Here is a 19,612-nt window from a genome sequence, read left to right as displayed (position 1 = left end):
ATGGGGTTTAGAGTATATGCAATCCAGAAGTCATTATTTTTTAAAAAATGACTGTAGTCCCTGCTATCCTCAGAACAGACAGTAATCAAGTCACCTTCACTTATGCTCAACAATACATAAATTAAGCAACTGAAGCCAGGTGGTGGCAGCGGCGCACACCTTTAAATTAATCCCAGCACTTGGGAGGAAGAGGCAGGTGGATCTCTAAGTTGGAGGCCATCCTGGTCTACAGAGTGCATGCCAGGATAGACTCCAAAGCTACACAGAAAAACCCTGTCTTGAAAGAAAAAAAAAATTAAGTAACTGAGACTCTTCATCTGTGTAACTTGCAAAAGCTAAGAGAAAATAAATCTAGTTTTAGAGTTTGAAAGAAGATAGATTTCATACATTAAGAGAGAAAGCCTCTGGGCCTGGGTTGGCCCTTAAAAGCCTCAAAGCCTGTGCCCAGTGACACACTTCCTCCAACAAGGCCACAACTCTTGATCCTTTCAAATACTGGTGACCAAGTATTCAGATCTAGGAGCCTGTGGGTGGCCATTCTCATTTAAACAACCACATTCTACTCCCTGGTCCCTATAGTCTCAACACTGTTGAAGTCTGAAATTGAGCCAGGCTGAGCCAGGCAGTGGTGGTGCCCATCTTTAATCCCAGCACTGGAGGCAGAGGCAGGCAGATCTCTGTGAGTTTGAGGACAGCCAGGGCTGTTACACACAGAAACCTTGGAACCCCCCCCCCCAAAAAAAACCAGAAAGGTCCAAAGTTGAAAGCCACTTCTCAGAGTCATGTAGCACCTTGTAAAGTCAGAATTAAAAATCAGATCATATACTTCCAGCATACAATGATGCAAAATATACATTACCACTCCAGAAGAAAGGAAAGGGAACATAGTGAGAAAATATCGAACCAAAGTATCAAAACCAGCAGAGCAAACTTAAACCCTGCATCTCCACATCGACATCAACACACTCTTGGGATCTCCAGCCCCTTTCAGCTTTCTTTAACACCCTGTCTCCAGCTCTCCTCACCGGGACTCCTTGTTTTCTCCAAAGCAATGAATCCAGGCTCTACTTTCAAAGCTTCATGAAATGGCCTCCCTGGGCCTTCATGCAGGACACCCCTCTCTTGTATCCTTTACTCTAAAGCCAAACCAGGTGGCTGAAGCCACCAAGTTCTCCTGCTTGCTGGGACTGGAACAAGGCCCCCCTCCTTCAATTATATCTTCATCAGTTTTTTTTTTTTTTTTTTTTTTTTTTGTGGATGGTTTCCTTCACTGCTGAAGTTTTCCTTTAGTTTCTTTCCAGGAGTTGGTAGTTTAGCTGAGTGGGGTCTTGCCCTGAGGTCACCACTCCCTTTATTCCATTTGGCATCAGGCTTTTCTTTAAACTCTCCTTGATCACTGAACTCAGCTCCGTTATACTTCCTAGGGCTCCTTTTCTCCTCAAATTGTACATCCTGTTTTCTTGGTCAGCTTGCTCCTTTTCACTATAGATCTGCATAATAGTTAATAGTAATACCATAAGACAGCCCAAGTCAGTACTGGGCTGTCTTAAAATCTCCTCTGCCAATGCCATTAATCCAAAACTCCTCAATTTAGCTTCAGGGAGATTTTTTGAGGCAAGGGCAGAAAGCAGGCGCATTTCTTCACCAAGCTACTTATCACAAGCAGTGTCTAAGCTGTTATTGATGCTCTCCTGTGAGACCTCTTGAGCTGAGCCGCCATTGCTGTCAGCGACACTGTCTTTTCATGCTTCCGCTAGTTCTGCCAACATGAACCATACTCGGGCTGTCACAGCAATATCCCCGGGTGCCAACTTTTCTCTTAGTCAGGGTTCCATTGCTGTGAGGAGAAACCATGATTGTGGCAGCTTTTGTGAAGGAAAACATCTAACTGGGGCTTGCTTACGGTTTCAGAGGTTTAGTTCATTGTCCTGTCAGGGAGCATGGCAGCGTGCAGATGGCCATGGTGCTGGAGAAGTAGCCGAGAGTCCTACATCTGGGTGTGTAGGCAACAGGAAGAGAGACTCTGGGCTTTGTGAAACCTCAGTGTCCACTCCCAGTGACATACTTCCTCCAACATGGTCACATCTCTGTTCCACTCCCTGGTGACCCAAGTATTCAAATCAGTGAGCCTATAGGGGCAATTCTTAAGCCACCACAACAGCAGATGGAAATAATTTGCTATTCTATTTGGCATTAGGAATCAAAGTCCAAAAGGGTTGTTTCTTGTACCAGTAATACTCCATATTCCAGGAATTGATGTTAAGGAAATACATATATTCCCTAAACATTTATTTCAGAAGCAACTTTCCTACTGTAGACTCTGTTCTTGTCAGTGAGAATGTCACCTACAACTCTTCCATCTATGGAAGGATACGGTGACATAGGCCTCTAATCCCAGCCCTCAAAGTGTTGAGACAGGAGGATCATGAACTTTAGACCTACCTAAGTTACATAGCTTAATGCCTCAATTGTTGTTCCCACCCCCACCCCTCAAAACAACCCAACACAAGCAACAACCAAAACCCACCGTGTTGTCTAAACATAAGGTATTTGAGAGCAGGAGAGATGCTTGCAGTGATTAAGAGCACCTACATTTGGTTCCCAGCACTCATGCTGGCTTATAACAGGCTATAACTTCAGTTCCAGGGGATCTATGCCTCTTCTGGCCTCTGGTGGCTTTGCATGCCCATGATTCATACACATAAAAAATAAATAAATAAATTTAAGCGAGAGACTTCATGTTTTCCTTTGGTAGTAGATGTTGAGATTAGAAGTGGGAGTAGCACTTTAAAGGAATTAGAAATTTTGAAAAATGGGGGTCTAGAGACATGGTTCAGTGGTTAATTTAAGAGCACTAGCTACACTTCCAGAGGATCTGAGTTTAGTTCCTGATGGTGTCACTCCCTCTGGTGGCCTGTGTGGGCACTGCCTGCATGCGGTGCACAGACATCCATGCAAACAGCAATACACTTAAAAATAGAAACAAATATAATATTTTTAAGAAATAAATTAAAAATGAGTAAATAATATGAGAAGCTTGGGGGTATAGTGAGAAGAAGATGTGTAAACAGAGGGGATTAAAAGAAGGAAACCCTAGTTAAGAAACAATGTGTCCATTATGGACAGGACAGGTGCTCTTATTGCACTTGGAGACCATGAATTAGGGTGCTGAGCCCTTCCTTACAGATGAAGGAAGGAGCCTGCCCAGAAGGTAGGGTGCTGAGTCCCACCTGAGGGCTCTACACGAACAACAGCCAGAGCCACTTCAAAGTAGATTTCTTTTGGCTTCTTTCTCACAACTTCCTGTTTCACAAGACCATTTTGTCTTTTGTTTATGTTAAAGATTAACAGAACTAAGGAAAAGAAGTAAAACCATTCTAAATTTGTGTCAGACAATAAGATTATCCATTGAGGGGGCTGGAGAGATGACTCAGTGGTTAAGAGCACTGGCTACTCTTCCAGAGGACCAAGGTTCAATTCCCATCACCCACATGGCAGCTTGCAGCTGTCTGTGACTCTAGTCCCAGAGGATCTAACACCCTCTCACAGGTATACATGCAAACAAAATATCAATGGACATAAAGTAAATAACCATCCTTTAAAAAAGACTATCCATTGAATGAAACTGGAGATAAATGACTGGAAGCCTGTTAGTGTTTTCTCTTTGGCCACCTCTCCCAGGTGGATGAGAATGAGTCAGTCATGGGTCCCAACCAGACAGAACAGCTTCTGGCACACCATTGCCAGTAACTCTGGCAGATACTCCCATAAACCCACCCTGTGTTTTATTTTGAGCATCTTGTTAGAGGGTCAGGTAACATATTATAATTATTTAATGTGTTACTGATTTTTAAAAGGTAGCACTGTGACAGTGAAAAACACTCTAGTAAGAGGTGAATTTCCAGGAAAGAAATATTTGTTTGTTTGTTTTTAGAGACAAGATTTCTCTGTGTAGCTCTGACTGTCCTGGAACTTACTTTGTAGACCAGGCTGGCTTTGAGCTCACAGAGATCCACCTGCCTCTCCCTCCCAAGTGCTGCGATTAAAGGCGTGTGCCACTACCCAGCTTGAATTTTATTTTTTTTATTTCCTGAGTTGAACATTTTAAAACCATTACAGTAGAGGCATAAATGAATAAATGTTAAAGGAAAGTTATTTGCAGTTATGTACTCCTGTTGTTACAAACAGACTTTAGAAGGGGTTCTATTGTGTGAATCCTGGATGTTGAACTCCATTGTCAGGCTTAGTGGCAGACACCTTTACACTCTCAGCCACCTCACTGGCTGCAGGAAAGCATTTCTGAGGTTGATATACGTAGAGCAGTGTTTGCTGTTGTTATAATGACCCTTCGAGTCTATCACAGAAGTGGATAAATTTTTGAGTCTATCTGTCTGGGGTTTGAACTTTAAATACATCTCATATATCCTAAGGTGCAGATATGGTTGCTTTGAAGTTCTTGAGGTCTGTGAGTGTCGTTTGGTCTTGATTTTTGAGTTACAGCACCTTGAAAACTCTTCATCGCTTTTCACTTTTGCTTAAGGCCCCTGCTCCAAAGAGCACACTTGTTCCTGTTGTCCCCATCACCAAGTCCACAGGCTCTCGGTTCCGGAACAGTGTGGAAGGACTGAACCAGGAGATCGAGATCATAATTAAGGAAACTGGGGAGAAGGAAGAGCAGCTTGTTGTAAGTAGTCTTTATCCTCAAAGCAGCCTTGCTTTGAGCTCCAAGCTCCCACTAAGACTGCTGCCATTTTCTTCTCTGTATTTAAGTTTCTTCTTGAGAGAATGACAGTTTAACGTTTGTAAAAAAATAAAAAAATAAAAACTATGATCATGAAAGGAATTGAAGAATTTTAATTTCTTTGCATTTCACATAATGAACTGGCCTGACTTAGGTTCAGATGTTGTAACAGAAAAGGTTTTTCTTTAATGTTTAGAAAATACCACATGGGCAGTGTCCTTTTCCTTAGCTGAAACTCCATGCAACGAGTGTAAGTTACAGTTTATGGAGGGTGGGCAAAGTGTTTCTAAGGAGGGACCTTCCTCTTCATGTTTGTCATGACTATTTGGCATACCTGCTCTGGGATTGTCATAGTTATCTGGGTTGAGTTGGTATGCTGCATCTTCATCTTAGCCATTTTACATAGAAAAATTGCTGTTTAAACTTAAATGCATCATAGTGTATTTATCTCAGCATCTATTCTTAGTTTGAAGAAATACTTTTTTGTTACAATCTGTTGCATTCTTTTTATGTGTCATTTGTTTAACTCTGTGAAGCTGTGTTACTTTGCCTGTCTAAATCACCTGAGTGGTCTAATAACTGAACAGCCAATAGTTAGGCAAGAGAGGGGAATAGGCAGGGCTGGCAGGCAGAGAGAAAAAAATAGGAGAAATCTAGACTTGGAGAAGAGAGCAAGGAGGGGAAAGGAGGACATCAGGTGCCAGCCACCCAGCAAGCCATGAAGTAAGATGAAAAGAAAGATACCGAATAAAGAAAGGTAAAAAAGCCCAGAGGCAAAACATACTTAAAGAGAAAAGGTATACTTAAAGTTAGAAAAGCTGTCTAGAAACAAGCCAAGCTAAGGCCAGACATAAGTAAGAATAAGTCTTCATGTATTTATTTGGGAGCTGGGTGGTAGGCTGGCAAAGAGTAAAACAAAACCAACTATACTTCAAAGATGTATAAAGTTCTCCCCTTGGAGGTGAAGACAGCTGCGTGTGGTGGGTTCCCTGTAGTCCCAGTTAGGATGTCTCCAGTTTCGAGGTCTCCAGCTGACTTATATAACTGAAATCCTATCTCAAACAAATAAAAAGATAAAAACTTGGTTTAGATTTGAAAATACAGAACTCTCCCATTGCTGTCCTCCATTCTGTGGGATGGAGTATGCTTTTCCTCACTAATTAGAGCTAAGTAAACCAAAATTGGGGGGGGCGCTGGTTTGCCTACAAAGTGAGTCACACGAGCTTTCCTAAGTGTCTCCTTGATCTCACCCTATAATTAGAACTGCTGTGATTAACCTTTCACTCTTAGGAAGATTTCTTGGAAGGAGAGGATTTTTGATGGGGAATGGGCAGGAGGGCACAGGAACCAAGGGCTTACCTGGTGTAATTATCACTTTTACCTTAAAAACCTTGTGACACACCTGAATTTCACCTTTACTGCAATGCTTTTTTAAAAAGTAATTTTAGAAGTAGCAGTACATGATATCATTCAGTGCAGTACATTTATTCAGCAAACACTGACCTCCTATGTTCCATGCCCTGAGAAAACAAATGTCATAGATGACGGTTCTCAATGAGGTGTCAGGTTAGGCATGGAAGCTACTAATGAGAAAGGTGCAGTAATAGAAGGGTGGATGCTTGTTTGTTTTTGAAATGTTGCTTTGCTATGTAGTCTGGCTACACTGAGAGTCAGAACCTTCCTGTTTTGGCCTCCCAAGTGCCCGGTATACTGATTTGTGGCTTAGAATTTGATTGTGAATTTCTGACCACAGAAGAATGTTGCCATTGGTTGCATTGCTGATAAATTTCAAAATCAATAGTGTAAACATGTATTTTTGTAACAGCCACAAGATATTCCAGATGGTCATCGTGCACCTCCTCCCCTCGCTCAGAGGAGCAGCAGCACTCGCAGCATCGACACACAGACCCCTGGAGGGGCAGACAAGAGCAGCAACAACAGCAGCCGCTCTCAATCTGTGTCCCCCACATCCTTCCTCACCATCTCCACTGAGGGCAGCGAGGAGAGTCCCTGCTCAGCTGATGACCTGCTTGCTGATCCCAGGGATAAAGGTATAATGGGTGCAGTTGCATCAGCGGGTGGGAATGGAATCCTCCTGTTTTATCATACATTCTGTTTCCTCTCTGTGGCTCACACATGTCAGAGGAATGGGGTCAGCATTTCAGAACATAGAGCTTTGCTGCGGTGCTGGGATGGAGGTCTAGTTAAGACTTTTGTTTCTTTTGCAGTATTTATGGTGAATACAGCTTCCTTATTAGTGACTACCCAGTGGTCCTCAACCTTCCTAATGCTGCGACCCTTTACTGTAGTTCCTCATGCTGTGGTGACCCCACCCCATCCTTAAATTACTTTCATTGCTGCTTCATAACTGTAATTTGCTACTGTTACAAATTGTGATGTAAATATTTTTAAAGATGGAGGTTTGTCAGCAGGTTGAGAACTGCTGTACTGGATAGGTATTTTCCTGGAAAGCACTTTGTTCTTGATCATTTGACTAGTTGGAATTTTATTACCTTAGTATTTCTTTTTTTTTTTTTTTTTTTTTTTGGTTTTTATAAGACAGGGTTTCTCTGTATTGTTTTGGAGGCTGTCGGTCTAGCCTGGCCTCAAACTCACAGAGATCTGCCTGCCTCTACCTCCCAAGTGCTGGGATAAAAGGCGTGCGCCACCACCGCCCAGCTACCTTAGTATTTCTTAATTAAATGTGAAGTTTCAATTTAGTGCTTTTTATAATACTTCTAAACTTGCTTTATCTCAAAGCCAAATGAGTGTTCAAAACAAGCTTTCAAAGGTTGAAGGGAACTAGGCTGGAAGGTTATTACTGGCTAAGAGACTTGCTCTTGCAGGGGACCATAATTCATTTCCCAGCACCCAAGCAGGTTGTTCACATCTGTCTATAACTCCAGTTGCAGGGGACTCTCCTGGTTTCTGCAGGTACTGCATGCATATAGAGACACATACAAACAAGTGGGAACACATACATGTGAAAACTTAAATATTCGTTAAAGATCGGGGTACTTATAGAGTAAAATTAACCTAAAATTACAAGCACCTTGAATATTAAGTACAAAATCTTACCTTTTAAAAGAAATAATCCTTGCATTTAGGAGGTAGAAGTAGGCAACCTCCAGCTTCCAAGACAGTTTGGGCTACACAGAGAAACCAAAACAAAAACAAAAAAGAAATATGATTATTTTTGATCTGCCTGTATCAGAGCAATATATTGTGTTGGCCTAATCATAGTTGTTGTATGTACTTGAAATCAATGTTGTGACAGTTAATCTGTAAGTTGTCTGGCTTAGCTTGGCTGTGAGTCTCTTGCATGTCATCTTCACTAGATGCCACTGCCACCACCTCAGCCTTCGTATCTTCTCCACTTGAGACCCTTTTCCTGAGATAATTTAGAGTCCCTGAGTATATCGGTATATAAAAGAGACTGATAATAAATCATAAATTTATCTAAACAGTTGTTTTGTTTGTATCTTCCAGCCACTGTGCAGTATGACTATAGCCCTAGCACTAGAGGGGTGGAGATAGATGGAGTCCTGGGGCTTGACAACCAGCCAGCTAGTCAGGCCAAAACGGCAAGCTCAGTGAGAGGTCCTGTCTCAAGGCAGGATAGCTTCAGCAAGTAAAAGCACTTGCCCAACCTGTGAGTCACACTGTGAAAGAGGACCAACTCCCCAAAATTGTCCTCTCATTTTCTTATGTGTGTGCAGGCCCACACACTAGTAACAAGTAAAGTTATTTAAAAAGATCAACAAAAACTTCGGGGCTCGGCTTGGTGATAGCACATGCCTTTATCCCAGTGCTGGAGATGCAGAGAGAGGTAGAGCAGTCTCTCTGAATCCTAGACCAGCTGGGGCAGTATAGTTAGGTCCTGTTTCAAAACCACTTAAAAAATAAGGTGGTACTTAATAGTGGAAGATGTTTGACATCCACTGGCCTCCACATGCATATGCTTGGGCATGAGCTCATGCACAGCATACACACAATTTAAGATAAAAACGATTAAATCTTGGTGCTAAGAAGATGGCTCAGTTGATAGAGCACTTAGTATGCAAACATGAAGACCCACGTTTGGATTCAAAGCACCTCTATTAATACGTACAGTCACATTCCCCATGTGTGTGCAAGAGTTCAGTCTTGGTGAATTTTTTCTGTCGAAGATGATATAGAGCATCTCCAGCATTTTTTGAGTTGATTGACTTTCTGAATGTGTGATTATCAATGCTGAGAAAGCTTCTTTGTACAAGTGCATAGTATACAATAGTAGAAATAGTGTGTGGCCATTTCAGAAGCAGTTGAAGTTCTGTCCTAATCTCCAACCAGTGTCATTTAGTTATTTTTTTAAGTGAAACTGAATTCAGAGGCATAAACATCTATTTTTAAAACCAAACACTGCACTTAAAGATAGACTCTTGGATACCACATCTTAAGTAATTATAAGAAAACATTTATAAGCATCTTTCTTTTCCGCAGTGAAAACACTAGTTCATTAACTTACAACCTAGAATCTAAGCTTCAGGGTGTCAGGCAGCCTGGGTTCGTGTGGTGTGACTGTGTGTGCAGTGTAGAGCACACATGCTGTGCCCCAAGCCCAGGATGCAGTGAAGGGGCCCCTAGATTCCTTATGTGTTTGAGGTTTTGGGTTGTTCTGCACCAAGAAACCTTTTATTCCTGCCAGCTTTTTTGTAGCCCCACATTCAGTTATGGGGCACCATATGAGGTCACAACGTATAGTTTAGGAAGCTGAGTTTTAAAGCAAGCTATGATGGCATATACTTGTAATCCCAGCACTTGGGAGGACTAAGAGAAGGGCTATTCCAGGTCATCTTTGGCTATATAGTGAGTTCAAGACCAGTCTGAACTATATGAGGCCCTGTCTCAGAAGCAAAAGAAAGCTAAAAGCCTGGGTTTTAAATTGCAGTTGTAGACTGTTGCTAATTAGACTTTAAAAAACTTATTAAATTGCGTGGTGGTGGCATACACTTTTAATCCCAGCACTTGGGAGGCAGAGGCAGGCAGATCTCTTGAGTTTGAGGTAAGTCTGAGGTCAGTCTGGTCTACAGAGCAAGTTCCAGGACAACCAGGGCTACACAGAAACCCCGTCTTTAAAAAAAAAAAAAAAACAGGGAAAAATGTTAGATTCTATGTTGGATAAATAATAGCTGTTAAAATCTGCCCCTTGGCTTCCCATCTTTTTTGTTTTATCTGTCCTAGGAATAATTGTGTTTCTTGGTGCCTTTGATTTTTAGAGAGGAATGATTGATGGCTCCTGTGAATTTCTTTTATTAAGAAACAGGGTCACATCACTATTTCCAGTAAGGGATTTATAGTTCACCTGACAGATTGAATATTTTAGAAGACTTACATAACATACCAAGAAATGTAAATGACTAGCATGAACTGAGGATGTCAGTGCTGAGCACAAGTGTCAGTAATGAAATGTTCTCTCTGATAATGGGAACTGGGCCAAGTTCAGAAAATAGGGAAGTTTGGAGAGAGTTCTGGAAACAGTAGAATTTATTTCTTGTAGGTGGTGGACGCTGTGGGCTGAAAGAGGTATTTGGTATGCTCAGCTTTGACCTCAAGCAGAGACGCAGGAGGAACAGCAAGATGAGATTTGGAAATTTGCAGGGCAGACCAAGAGTTAACAGCAAGCAACCACTGAAGAATCATTTCAAATACAAGTGCTAGGGAAAATAGGTATTGTTTGAATGTATTTGCAAAGTATATAGCATATAAATAAGGCAACTAGATAGGGGTGTGTGCAGTTTAAGAGTTGAGTGATACAGGCATATACTAGGACCATTCTAAGTAGAAAGTCAGGAATGCCATACATGTTAGAGTGGCGTTAGTGAAGAAAGCACTCTCCTGCCTTCAAGTAGTTCCTGTGCAGAAGTCCAGGAATATTAATTATGGTATCAGGATGCATTTTATAATAGTGTTTTAATAATTCTAAGTCTTTTTTTTTTTTTACAGAAAATGGAAACAACTCTCCTTTGCCAAAATATGCAACCTCACCAAAACCTAACAACAGTTACATGTTCAAAAGGGAACCTCCAGAGGGCTGTGAACGAGTCAAAGTCTTTGAAGAATGCTCGTAAGTATACCACAGAAACACACACACACACACATATAAAACTTCTTTAGTGACTCCTTGGGAGTTTCACATTAAACACTCACTTCTAAGTTAGAATTTTCAGACAAGTTGAAAGAGCAATGGGACAGTTACAGATCTGCCACTCAAGCTATGTAATTGTAAGTATCCTACAATGTTTGTTGAAAATAGCCCCAAATTCCCTTGTAGTATGATAATAACCCATGTATCATCACACTACAGAGCAGTTATTCCAAGTTCCTCAGCTGTCGTAAGAGTGTGTGTGTGCGTGTGTGCGTGTGTGTGTGTGTGTGCGTGCATACATGACTTGAGGAGTGAGAGCTCCCTCCTACCATGTGGGTCCGAGTGTGTGTGTGTGTGTGTGAGTGTGTGTGTCTGTGCGTGTGTGTGAGTGTGTGTGCGCGTGTGTGTGTGTGAGTGTGTGTGTGTGTGTGTGCATGCGTGTGTGTGTGTGTGTATGCGTGCATGACTTGAGGAGTGAGAGCTCCCTCCTACCATGTGGGTCCTGAGGGTTGAGCTCAGGTTTTCAGGCTTGACTGAGCTATCTCACCAATCTTCCTAGAGTATGTTCTGTAACTTTTTGTATCTTGTGGTAAGTCAAGTTCACATAGTAGGTATAGCATCTATTCTCTTAAGGTGATGCACAGATTTCACCCAGTGTGGTTCTCTTTTCCAAAGACCATGTAGCCCTTGGGTTTAGCCTACTTTTGGTCTCCAGTAATTTCACACTTTTAAATACTTCAGGCTCAGTCATACTACTGTGAGAAGATAATTTAAGAAGTGGCAGATCTTGTCTGTGTGATATTCAGGGAATTGAACCCAGGGCTTCCTTCACACGTACTACATAAGCAGTCTACCCATAAACAGTCTACTTATTTATTTATTTATTTGGTTTTACGAGACAGGGTTTCTCTGTATTGTTTTGGAGGCTATCGGTCCAGTCCGGCCTCGAACTCACAGAGATCCGCCTGCCTCTGCCTCCCAAGTGCTGGGATTAAAGGCGAGTGCCACCACCACCCGGCTCATTCTACTATTTTTATTAATTATTTTTTATGTATATGAGTTATGCCTGCACCACTTGGGTGCCAGGTGCCCACAGAGGCCAGAAGGAAAGGGTTGGATCTTATTGAACTGAACTGGAGTTTGAGAATGTCGTGAACCAATCTATCGATACTAGGAATTGGGCCTGTGTCCTCTATAACAACAACCTGTACTTTTAAGGGCTTAGGCAGCCTTCCAACCCTGAAGAAGCAGAATTTTAAACTATCAGCTCTTGGTATTTGACTTCCTAGTCCCCATTTCTGGTGTCTGGATTTCTCTTTTCCATCTCTTTCTCTTTCTGCTTCCCCAGTTCTGGGATTAAAGATGTGTACCACCATGCCCAGCTCATCCTATCCTTTTTTATGACCAAATAAAATGCTACAGTTAATATATACTACATTTTCTTCAGTTTAAGCTGAAGTCTTACTATGGAGGTATTTCTCTGTGTAATGCTGGCTTAGAGTCCTTGAAGTAAATACCCAGAAGCAGTAAGCTGGTCATGAGTAGTACTTTTTGAGTGCTTTGAGGAACCTCCACACTGATCCATTGTGGCTACGTTAATTCACCTTCCCACCAACCCTGGGTAAAAGTCTTGTGTGGCTTGGCCTCTTGACCAGCATTCATGTTTTCTTGGTAATGAACTTTCTGACTATAGTCAAATAGAATCTCAATGTAGTTTTTTTCAATTCCTGTCATTTTTTAAATGTTTTCTAGATTTAGAACTGTACAGAAGTTGGGTTGTTTTTTTGTTGTTGTTTGTTGTTTGTTTTGCTTTTTGTTGTTTTTAAGATTTTCTTATTTAAATTAGAAACAAGCTTGATTCATATGTCAATTCCAGCTCCCTCTCCCTTCCCTCCTCCCCTGCCCCCCCAACCCCCACTCCATTCCCCAGAACTGTTATATAGAAAAGCTCTGTCTCAAAAAACAACAACAAAAAAGGAGAGATGAATATTACTATTTGACATTGCCGTCCTTGTAAACGGTGTATCTTGATCATATCCTTCCCGTCCCTGCCACCTCAGTGCTGCCCCTTTTTCAGGACCTTGTAGTTTACAAATACAAGCTTCATCCTTGGGAACCACGTGTCTTTCTTTGTTTTTCTGCATAGCTTTGGAGCCTGTCCTGGAACACTCTCTCTTTCTGTAGACTAAAGTGGCCTCAAACTCAAGGAGATCCACCTGCCTCTGCCTCAGGAGTGCTGGGATTGAAGGTGTGCACCACCACTGCCCGGCAGGAACCATAGGTTTTAAGCCATTTATTTCTTTTAAACTAGAGACCACAAGCATCCCTTGCCCTGTTTAAATAATTTTAAATAAAACATCAGGCAAGTATAGATTAGTGACAAGCCTAGTCCATTGTGCTAGCTCGGTTAGTAGAACACTTACCAGGTGTGTGTGAAGCCCTGGGTGACCTGTAATCCCAGCATTCAGGCTGAGAGCAGAAGGGGTAGAAGTTCATGGTCATCTTTAGCTACATAGTGAGTTCAAGGACAGCCTAAGAGACCCTGCTCCCCTCCAGAAAAAAGCTTTATTTTGATAGAGGCATAAAAGTATATCATCTCTAGTAAACCTACCTTCAAAGGAAGCTTAAGCATTATTATAGAAATATAGCATTGACTTTATTACAAGTGATATTCTAGGTAAAAATTGAGCGTGTGTTCCTCTCATAAAACACCCCAAAACATTGTGACACTGCTTGTGCTTGACCTGTTGTTTCCATAGATTTAAATCCTGTTCTTTCTTTTGCTCTTTTGCTGTACTGACAGACTGTCTTTGGAGAGGTGTCCGTGTCAGTCAGCGGAGTCTGCACAGCATTGTTAGGGACATCCATGTTGTTAGAACCCAGTCACCAAGTCTGTTGTTACTCCTTTACTCACAGGTTTGAAGAAGCCGTCCTTCCTTCTTCAGACTCCTGACTCCCATTACAGCATTACAGACTAGCTCTCCTTAGGTTGCCTCTAAACCTTTACAAACCATGGCTGCCATGTTTGTCAAACTCTCCTGCTGGGCACCCATGCTAGGTACAGTTTTTCAGTCAGTAAATCCATACATAACATCACATTACAAAGGAGACATTATATTGAAATAGTTTTGTCTACAGAGCCCCCTCCAAGAACTCTTCAGTCTGCAGTCTGTTTGAAGAGATTGTGGACTTTGTTCTTGAGTCTTTGCAGCTTGGCCTACTGCCGTCTTTAATGAACTCAGCTGTCCTTGGGAGAGATGAGAACACAACTTTAAAAAACTAGTGATGGATTCTGTGTGCTTGGGTAGAAGTGTAAGGGCAAGTGTGCAGAGATTAGAGTGCAACTCGAAGGCATTGGTTCACGTCCATCATTTGGATTCCAGGGATTGAACTCAAATTGTCAGCTGAGAACTGTTATTTTTATCATCTGTTAACAGGGTCTTTCCCATCAAAGTTGTCTTACATGGTTTCTCTCACCTTGATTTTACTTCAGTTTTGTGATATTTCCATGTTATTTTAGCAACTTAATTTTTGCAGTTTTAAAATTTCCATGGAATACCATTAAGACCAAAATATTTTGGGAGTGGGTATAATTTTTGGAGGACCTGGCAACAGGGAAGAATTTTGCTTTGACAAAAACTTTGAAGACGGGCTGGAGGGATGACTCAGAGGTTAAGAGCACAGGCTGCTCTTCCAGAGGACCTGAGTTCAATTCTCACAACCATCTGCAATGAGATCTGGTGCTTTCCTCCAGTGCATGCATGCAGGCGGAGCACATAAATACATAACAAAAAAATACATAACAAATAAATCTGAGAGAGAGACAGAGAGAGAGAGAGAGAGACAGAGACAGAGAGAGAGCGCATGGCAACTCCAGGGGACCCAACACCCATGTTAAAACACCAATGCACATTAAAAAGAAAAAAAAGAACCTTTGGAGACTGAGATAGGTTTCATCTCCAACATCACAAAAAACTAAAGCATGCTGGGTGTTGGTGGCACATGCCTTTAATCCCAGTACTGGGGAGGCAGAGACAGAAAGAAACTAAAGCAACTCCACAAGTTTCCTTGTTTGTTTAATTTCACATTTACTTTTTATTTCTCTGAAAAATCTTAATAGCTGACTCAGCAGATGCAGGCGAATCTCTGTGAGTTTGAGGTCAGCCTGGTCTACAGAGTGAGTTCCAGGATCGCCAGGGTTACCAAGACTTTCTCAAACAAAACAAAAAGTAATAATAACAACAACAAAAACAAAATACGCGTAAAAGAATACTTGAAAACCTTTGGTCATCAAGTAGTAGTCCTTTAGGGGTGTAATTTAGCAAAAACAAAACTGGGCTGTTATATAGTCAGTTTCTTTGTTGTCTTGTCTTGGAAAAATCATTTTGGAAAATGCAAATACATGTGGGTTTTCTTTTGTTTTAGGAAATCTATACCTTATCTATTTTTTTAATGTACCTGTGTCTTAAAAAAATGATGTTATTTCCAGTATTCAGTGACTTACATTAGTGGATTGTCTGTTTGTATCCAGGCCAAAACAGCTTCATGAAATTCCAGCCTTTTACTGTCCTGACAAAAACAAGGTGAATTTCATTCCTAAAAGTGGCTCTGCTTTCTGCCTCGTGAGTATCCTCAAGCCACTTCTTCCCACACCAGATCTTACCCTCAAGGGCTCTGGTCACAGCCTGACAGTCACCACTGGCATGACGACCACTCTGCTTCAGCCCATCTCCATGGCCTCCCTGTCTGCAAACACAGAGCAAGACAGGGTGTCCCGAGGAACCAGTACAGTCCTGCCATCCGCCTCCCTCCACGCACCGCCAGAACCAATCGAGGAAGCTGAAGGATAGGTCCCAGCTCATGTCTGGTTCCTGGAAACTGAGAACCCTGCAGATCACGTGACTGTGATGGTTTCGTGTCCTCCCAGCTGGCTGTGAAGTGCTTTGGCTTTCCAGTGATGTGTGACGAGGCTGCTGGAAGAACGCATCCCTGTGAGTGCTCTGCCCTGCGCATGAAGGCCGCCAACAGAAACATGGGAGGTCTCTTTACTTTTGGAGGAACAAAATCACATTTTCATTTGTTTTCAAATTAGACTTGTTTAAAACAAAACAGACAAACATGAAACCTAATCCCTGCAAACATGATTTCTGAAGGGAGATATGATTGATGCTGCAAGAAACCATCTTTTATATGAAAATGACTATTTTATAATACCAATGTTACATTTTCTGAAGTAGCAAACAGGATGTTCAAAAGATTCTTTGGTGGCCTCTGTTTCTTCTTTCCCTTTTCTAGGTGTTACTTTTCTCAGCTGTTTTCAGCTTTGGGACCAAAGGGATTGTTGACATTTCCCCAGCAATGTCAATCTCATGACTGTGTTCTTCTCCCAAATAAGAATTGATAGGTAAATGCATTGAACCAAGTATATATGAAAAGATAAAAAGCAATATTCGTACATTATGTGATTTATGTTTTTTGATGTCAGAATTTGTGCTTTGGTGAAGTATTTGTAAAACTGCTGTTTTCTGCACTATCCTGCTCACATCTCAGTGTGTGGTCAGAAAAGTGACAGTCTAAAGAAAGACAGGTGCTTTAACAGTCAGTGAGCCAAAAGAAACTCAAGTGTGGATTGTTAGCTAGGCGTGCAGCGCTCTCTGGTTTTCTGTAAACTGTGTCACGTGGTTGCCCCCTTCGCCGGGTGTCATTCTCCCTTTAGTCATCACTGTATCATAGCCCCAAGAGACCCTGAAATGGCTGTGCATGGATTTCCTCCTCTGCTTCCGTGGTGGTGTTGTCTTGTGGACTTGGTCAGGGTTAGTAGTTTGCCAGGAGTGTAATCCACTGAGTAGCAATCCATAGCCCAAGAACCCTGAGGACTGACTTTTTCCTGATGGCAATTGACACTGATTTGTTACCTACAGATTTTTCTAATTTCTTCTCCAACATTCTACACACTGGGGGAAATAAAGAAGAGGTTTGAACTTACAACAGGTACCTTTGGAAGATCTGTACAGTTTTGGGTTTGGGTTCATCTGGTAACCATTGCCAGTGTCCTATAACAGTATTTAATTTCTAGGTGTGTGGTAGTAAAATTAAGGAGCAGCTCTTTGGAAGTGAATTCCATCAGTGTTGGTGAAGCATTGTTTTAATACTGTCACACACTAACCTACGCTGCTACATACATCAGACAAGTTTTAAAGCCTGCAAGAGTGGCCCACCGCTTGGAAGGCTAATTCTACCCACTGGTCCAGTCATTCCATCAAAACCTTGAAGTACTAGCAGTGCATTTCCTGCCAGGTGTTAGTTACCTCAGAATGTCTGGGCATTTTAACGTAGGCTATACTTAATGTTAAATGAGGGATATTTTGACTAATCACATAAATTTGAACATCTATGAGAATCCATCAGTTTTTGGTTAGGAAGACTGATAAATTTTGGCACTTTAGCCATCCAAAGATTAACTTCCTGGGCACTAGTAAATTATAGCTTCTAAGTCAGCAAAACTCTCAGTTGTTTGGGGTATAGACTTGTTAGTTGGTTGGGTTTTGTTTTTCAGGTTTTTTGGTTTTTGTGGGTTTTTTTGTACCTTTTTTATTTTTTTCTGCCTCGCCATGCCTGTTGACATTACTATTTTACCAGTATCATAAGTACAGAAGAAAGGCACATGCCAGTCAGTTGAGTTGATCTGAAGGGAGAAGGAGGTATTTAAAAGCAAAGGGTTTTGCTTAATTTCATTTGCTCATGAGACGGGCTCTTATTATGTAGCCCTAGCTGGTCCTGAACTTGCTGTGTGAACCAGGCTGGCCTGGAACTCAGATCTACTAGCCTCTGCCTCCCAAGTACTGAGATCAAAGGCTTGCACCACCAATTTCCTAGTTGCCATATTTTTAACCCTTTGGGGTCCCCCACTTGAATTCTATTAAATTTATGTTTTGTTCTGTTTTTTTCTTTTGTTGTTCACCACCTCTTCTCTTGTTTTACAAATAGTGTTACTCTGTAATAGATTTCTCTCCACTGTGTTGTACTTGTTGGGCAGATCGAGTTCTCTGCAGTTGCACGTATCTTTGAAGTAACATGGAGGGGGACAGGTCTCAGGTCAATCTGCTCTTAGAACTTTAGTCTGAGGTTTGGGTTGGAAGAAGATTGTGAATTTGCTAGTAAATGAATTGTACGGTGACCAAACACTTTTTGAGTTTTGGAGAAATAAAACCAGAAGAAAAACAAAAAAGATCTAGGTCCAAAACCAACTCTGAACTGCCAGGGCCAAAGGGCTAATTTTTAAGCATATGAGCTTTATTGAAGTCTTAAAATATATTAACCATATATCCACCTCGCTGTTTTATTTATCTCTTAATTCCCAGGTGGTTGGTTTTAAAAATGGGTCTACTCTCAGTAGAGTGGGTATGATTATATTCACAAACCATACTCCATAGTTATGGTCATTCTGTAGAAACTGTACAGCAGTAGAGTAGCTTTAATGGAAATAATTTTTCCAGTGCTGGGGATTAAACCCAGGGCCTCGTGCATGCTAAGCAAGTGCTGTCACTGGCTTATCTCCCCAGTCCCTAATTTAAATGTTTAACTAAAAAAATTTACTTCCATTGCAGTAAAAGTGAGTGGCATGTTTTTTTGTTGTTGTTTTGTTTTGGCCAAAGAAGCTGTTCCCTAGTTATTTGTCTGTCTTTACCCTCGAGCAGTTTCTGCCCTGCCATGATAGATGTACAGGTTTACTGTTTCTGAGATGGTAAGTCAGCTACTTACCATTGCTTTATGGGCAATCGTGTTTTTAAAAATTGTAGTTTTGCTTTCTTTGGTTTAATATGGTGTGAATGTCAAAATTATTTCTATACTAGATTCTTCATATTGTTTAAAGTGTTTCTTAGACCCTAGGACCATAACCAGATCTGCCTCTGAGAAGACACTGTTGCTAACTGGGGTGTATCTGGCAACAGGGAAAGACTGCCTATCTTTATTTTTACTTTTTATGTTTTGATTAAAGAAACAGTTGGCTTTTCCTAGAAGAAGGTCTAAAAAAATGGCAGAATGTTTAGCTTTCTCTGTGCCTGGGATTAGAACTGAGATGTTACGGTTTTCAAGGAAAACTAAATTCAAATTGTCACTACTACTAAATTTGTAAAAGTTGAGATTCATTCCTTAATGTTGGGTTTGGAGTGTGTCAAAACTGGACTAATGGAAGTGCTGAATTTGCAAAATAAAGCCAAGATACTTAACTGCACTTTAAGGTTTCTGGGTACTCTGCCTTCATTAGTGACCCGCAGAGTGGCTCTGAACAGTATTTTGTTTATACAGTCCTGTTGGAGATATATAATTTATGTTTTTTAAACTCTGCATCTTTGTCTCTGTTGATGTAAATCTTTTTTAATGCAATTTTTTAAAGTTATAACAAAATCCCCCCCCAAGCATTTCCAGCGATGATAAGTATTGTTGTGGACTGTGTCCCTGCAGCCTGTGCTTCCTGCTGCCTCACAGGGAATAGAACTCCTATGTTCAAATAAAGTCTGTTGTTCTTGAGGTTTTTTTTTCCTGTGTATTTTGTGAATATTGCTGCAAATTCAAATTTCATTTATTTTTTAGCATTTCTAGCCTGGTGTAGCATATGTATAGTATATTCTCTTCCACAAGTTGATAGAAAAATACATATACACCAGGCTGTTGTTGGCCTCCCCTGCCTGCTCTAGAATTGAATGTAGCCTGTCCTCATGGTAAGTGCAAAACAGACACGG

The 19,612-nt window shown here is 41.3% G+C and overlaps 1 protein-coding gene across 1 annotated transcript in view; it reads left to right on the top strand.

Annotated features, from left to right (window-relative positions):
* Fam117b (family with sequence similarity 117 member B) overlaps positions 1 to 19,400 on the top strand; it is a 79,342-nt gene extending 59,942 nt beyond the window's left edge. The window contains exons 5-8 of the mRNA XM_040753531.1: positions 4,541 to 4,684; positions 6,567 to 6,792; positions 10,727 to 10,847; positions 15,400 to 19,400. Of these exons, the coding sequence (XP_040609465.1) occupies positions 4,541 to 4,684; positions 6,567 to 6,792; positions 10,727 to 10,847; positions 15,400 to 15,718 (810 nt within the window). The 3' untranslated portion in view covers positions 15,719 to 19,400. The remainder of the gene's footprint in view (positions 1 to 4,540; positions 4,685 to 6,566; positions 6,793 to 10,726; positions 10,848 to 15,399) is intronic.
* Positions 19,401 to 19,612: the final 212 nt, after the last annotated feature.

This window comes from Mesocricetus auratus, unplaced genomic scaffold, assembly GCF_017639785.1.
Source record: "Mesocricetus auratus isolate SY011 unplaced genomic scaffold, BCM_Maur_2.0 Super-Scaffold_100010, whole genome shotgun sequence".
Classification (NCBI taxonomy): Eukaryota; Metazoa; Chordata; class Mammalia; order Rodentia; family Cricetidae; genus Mesocricetus; species Mesocricetus auratus.
Note: the sequence above shows the minus strand (reverse complement) of the source record. Positions and strands in the feature narration are given on the sequence as shown.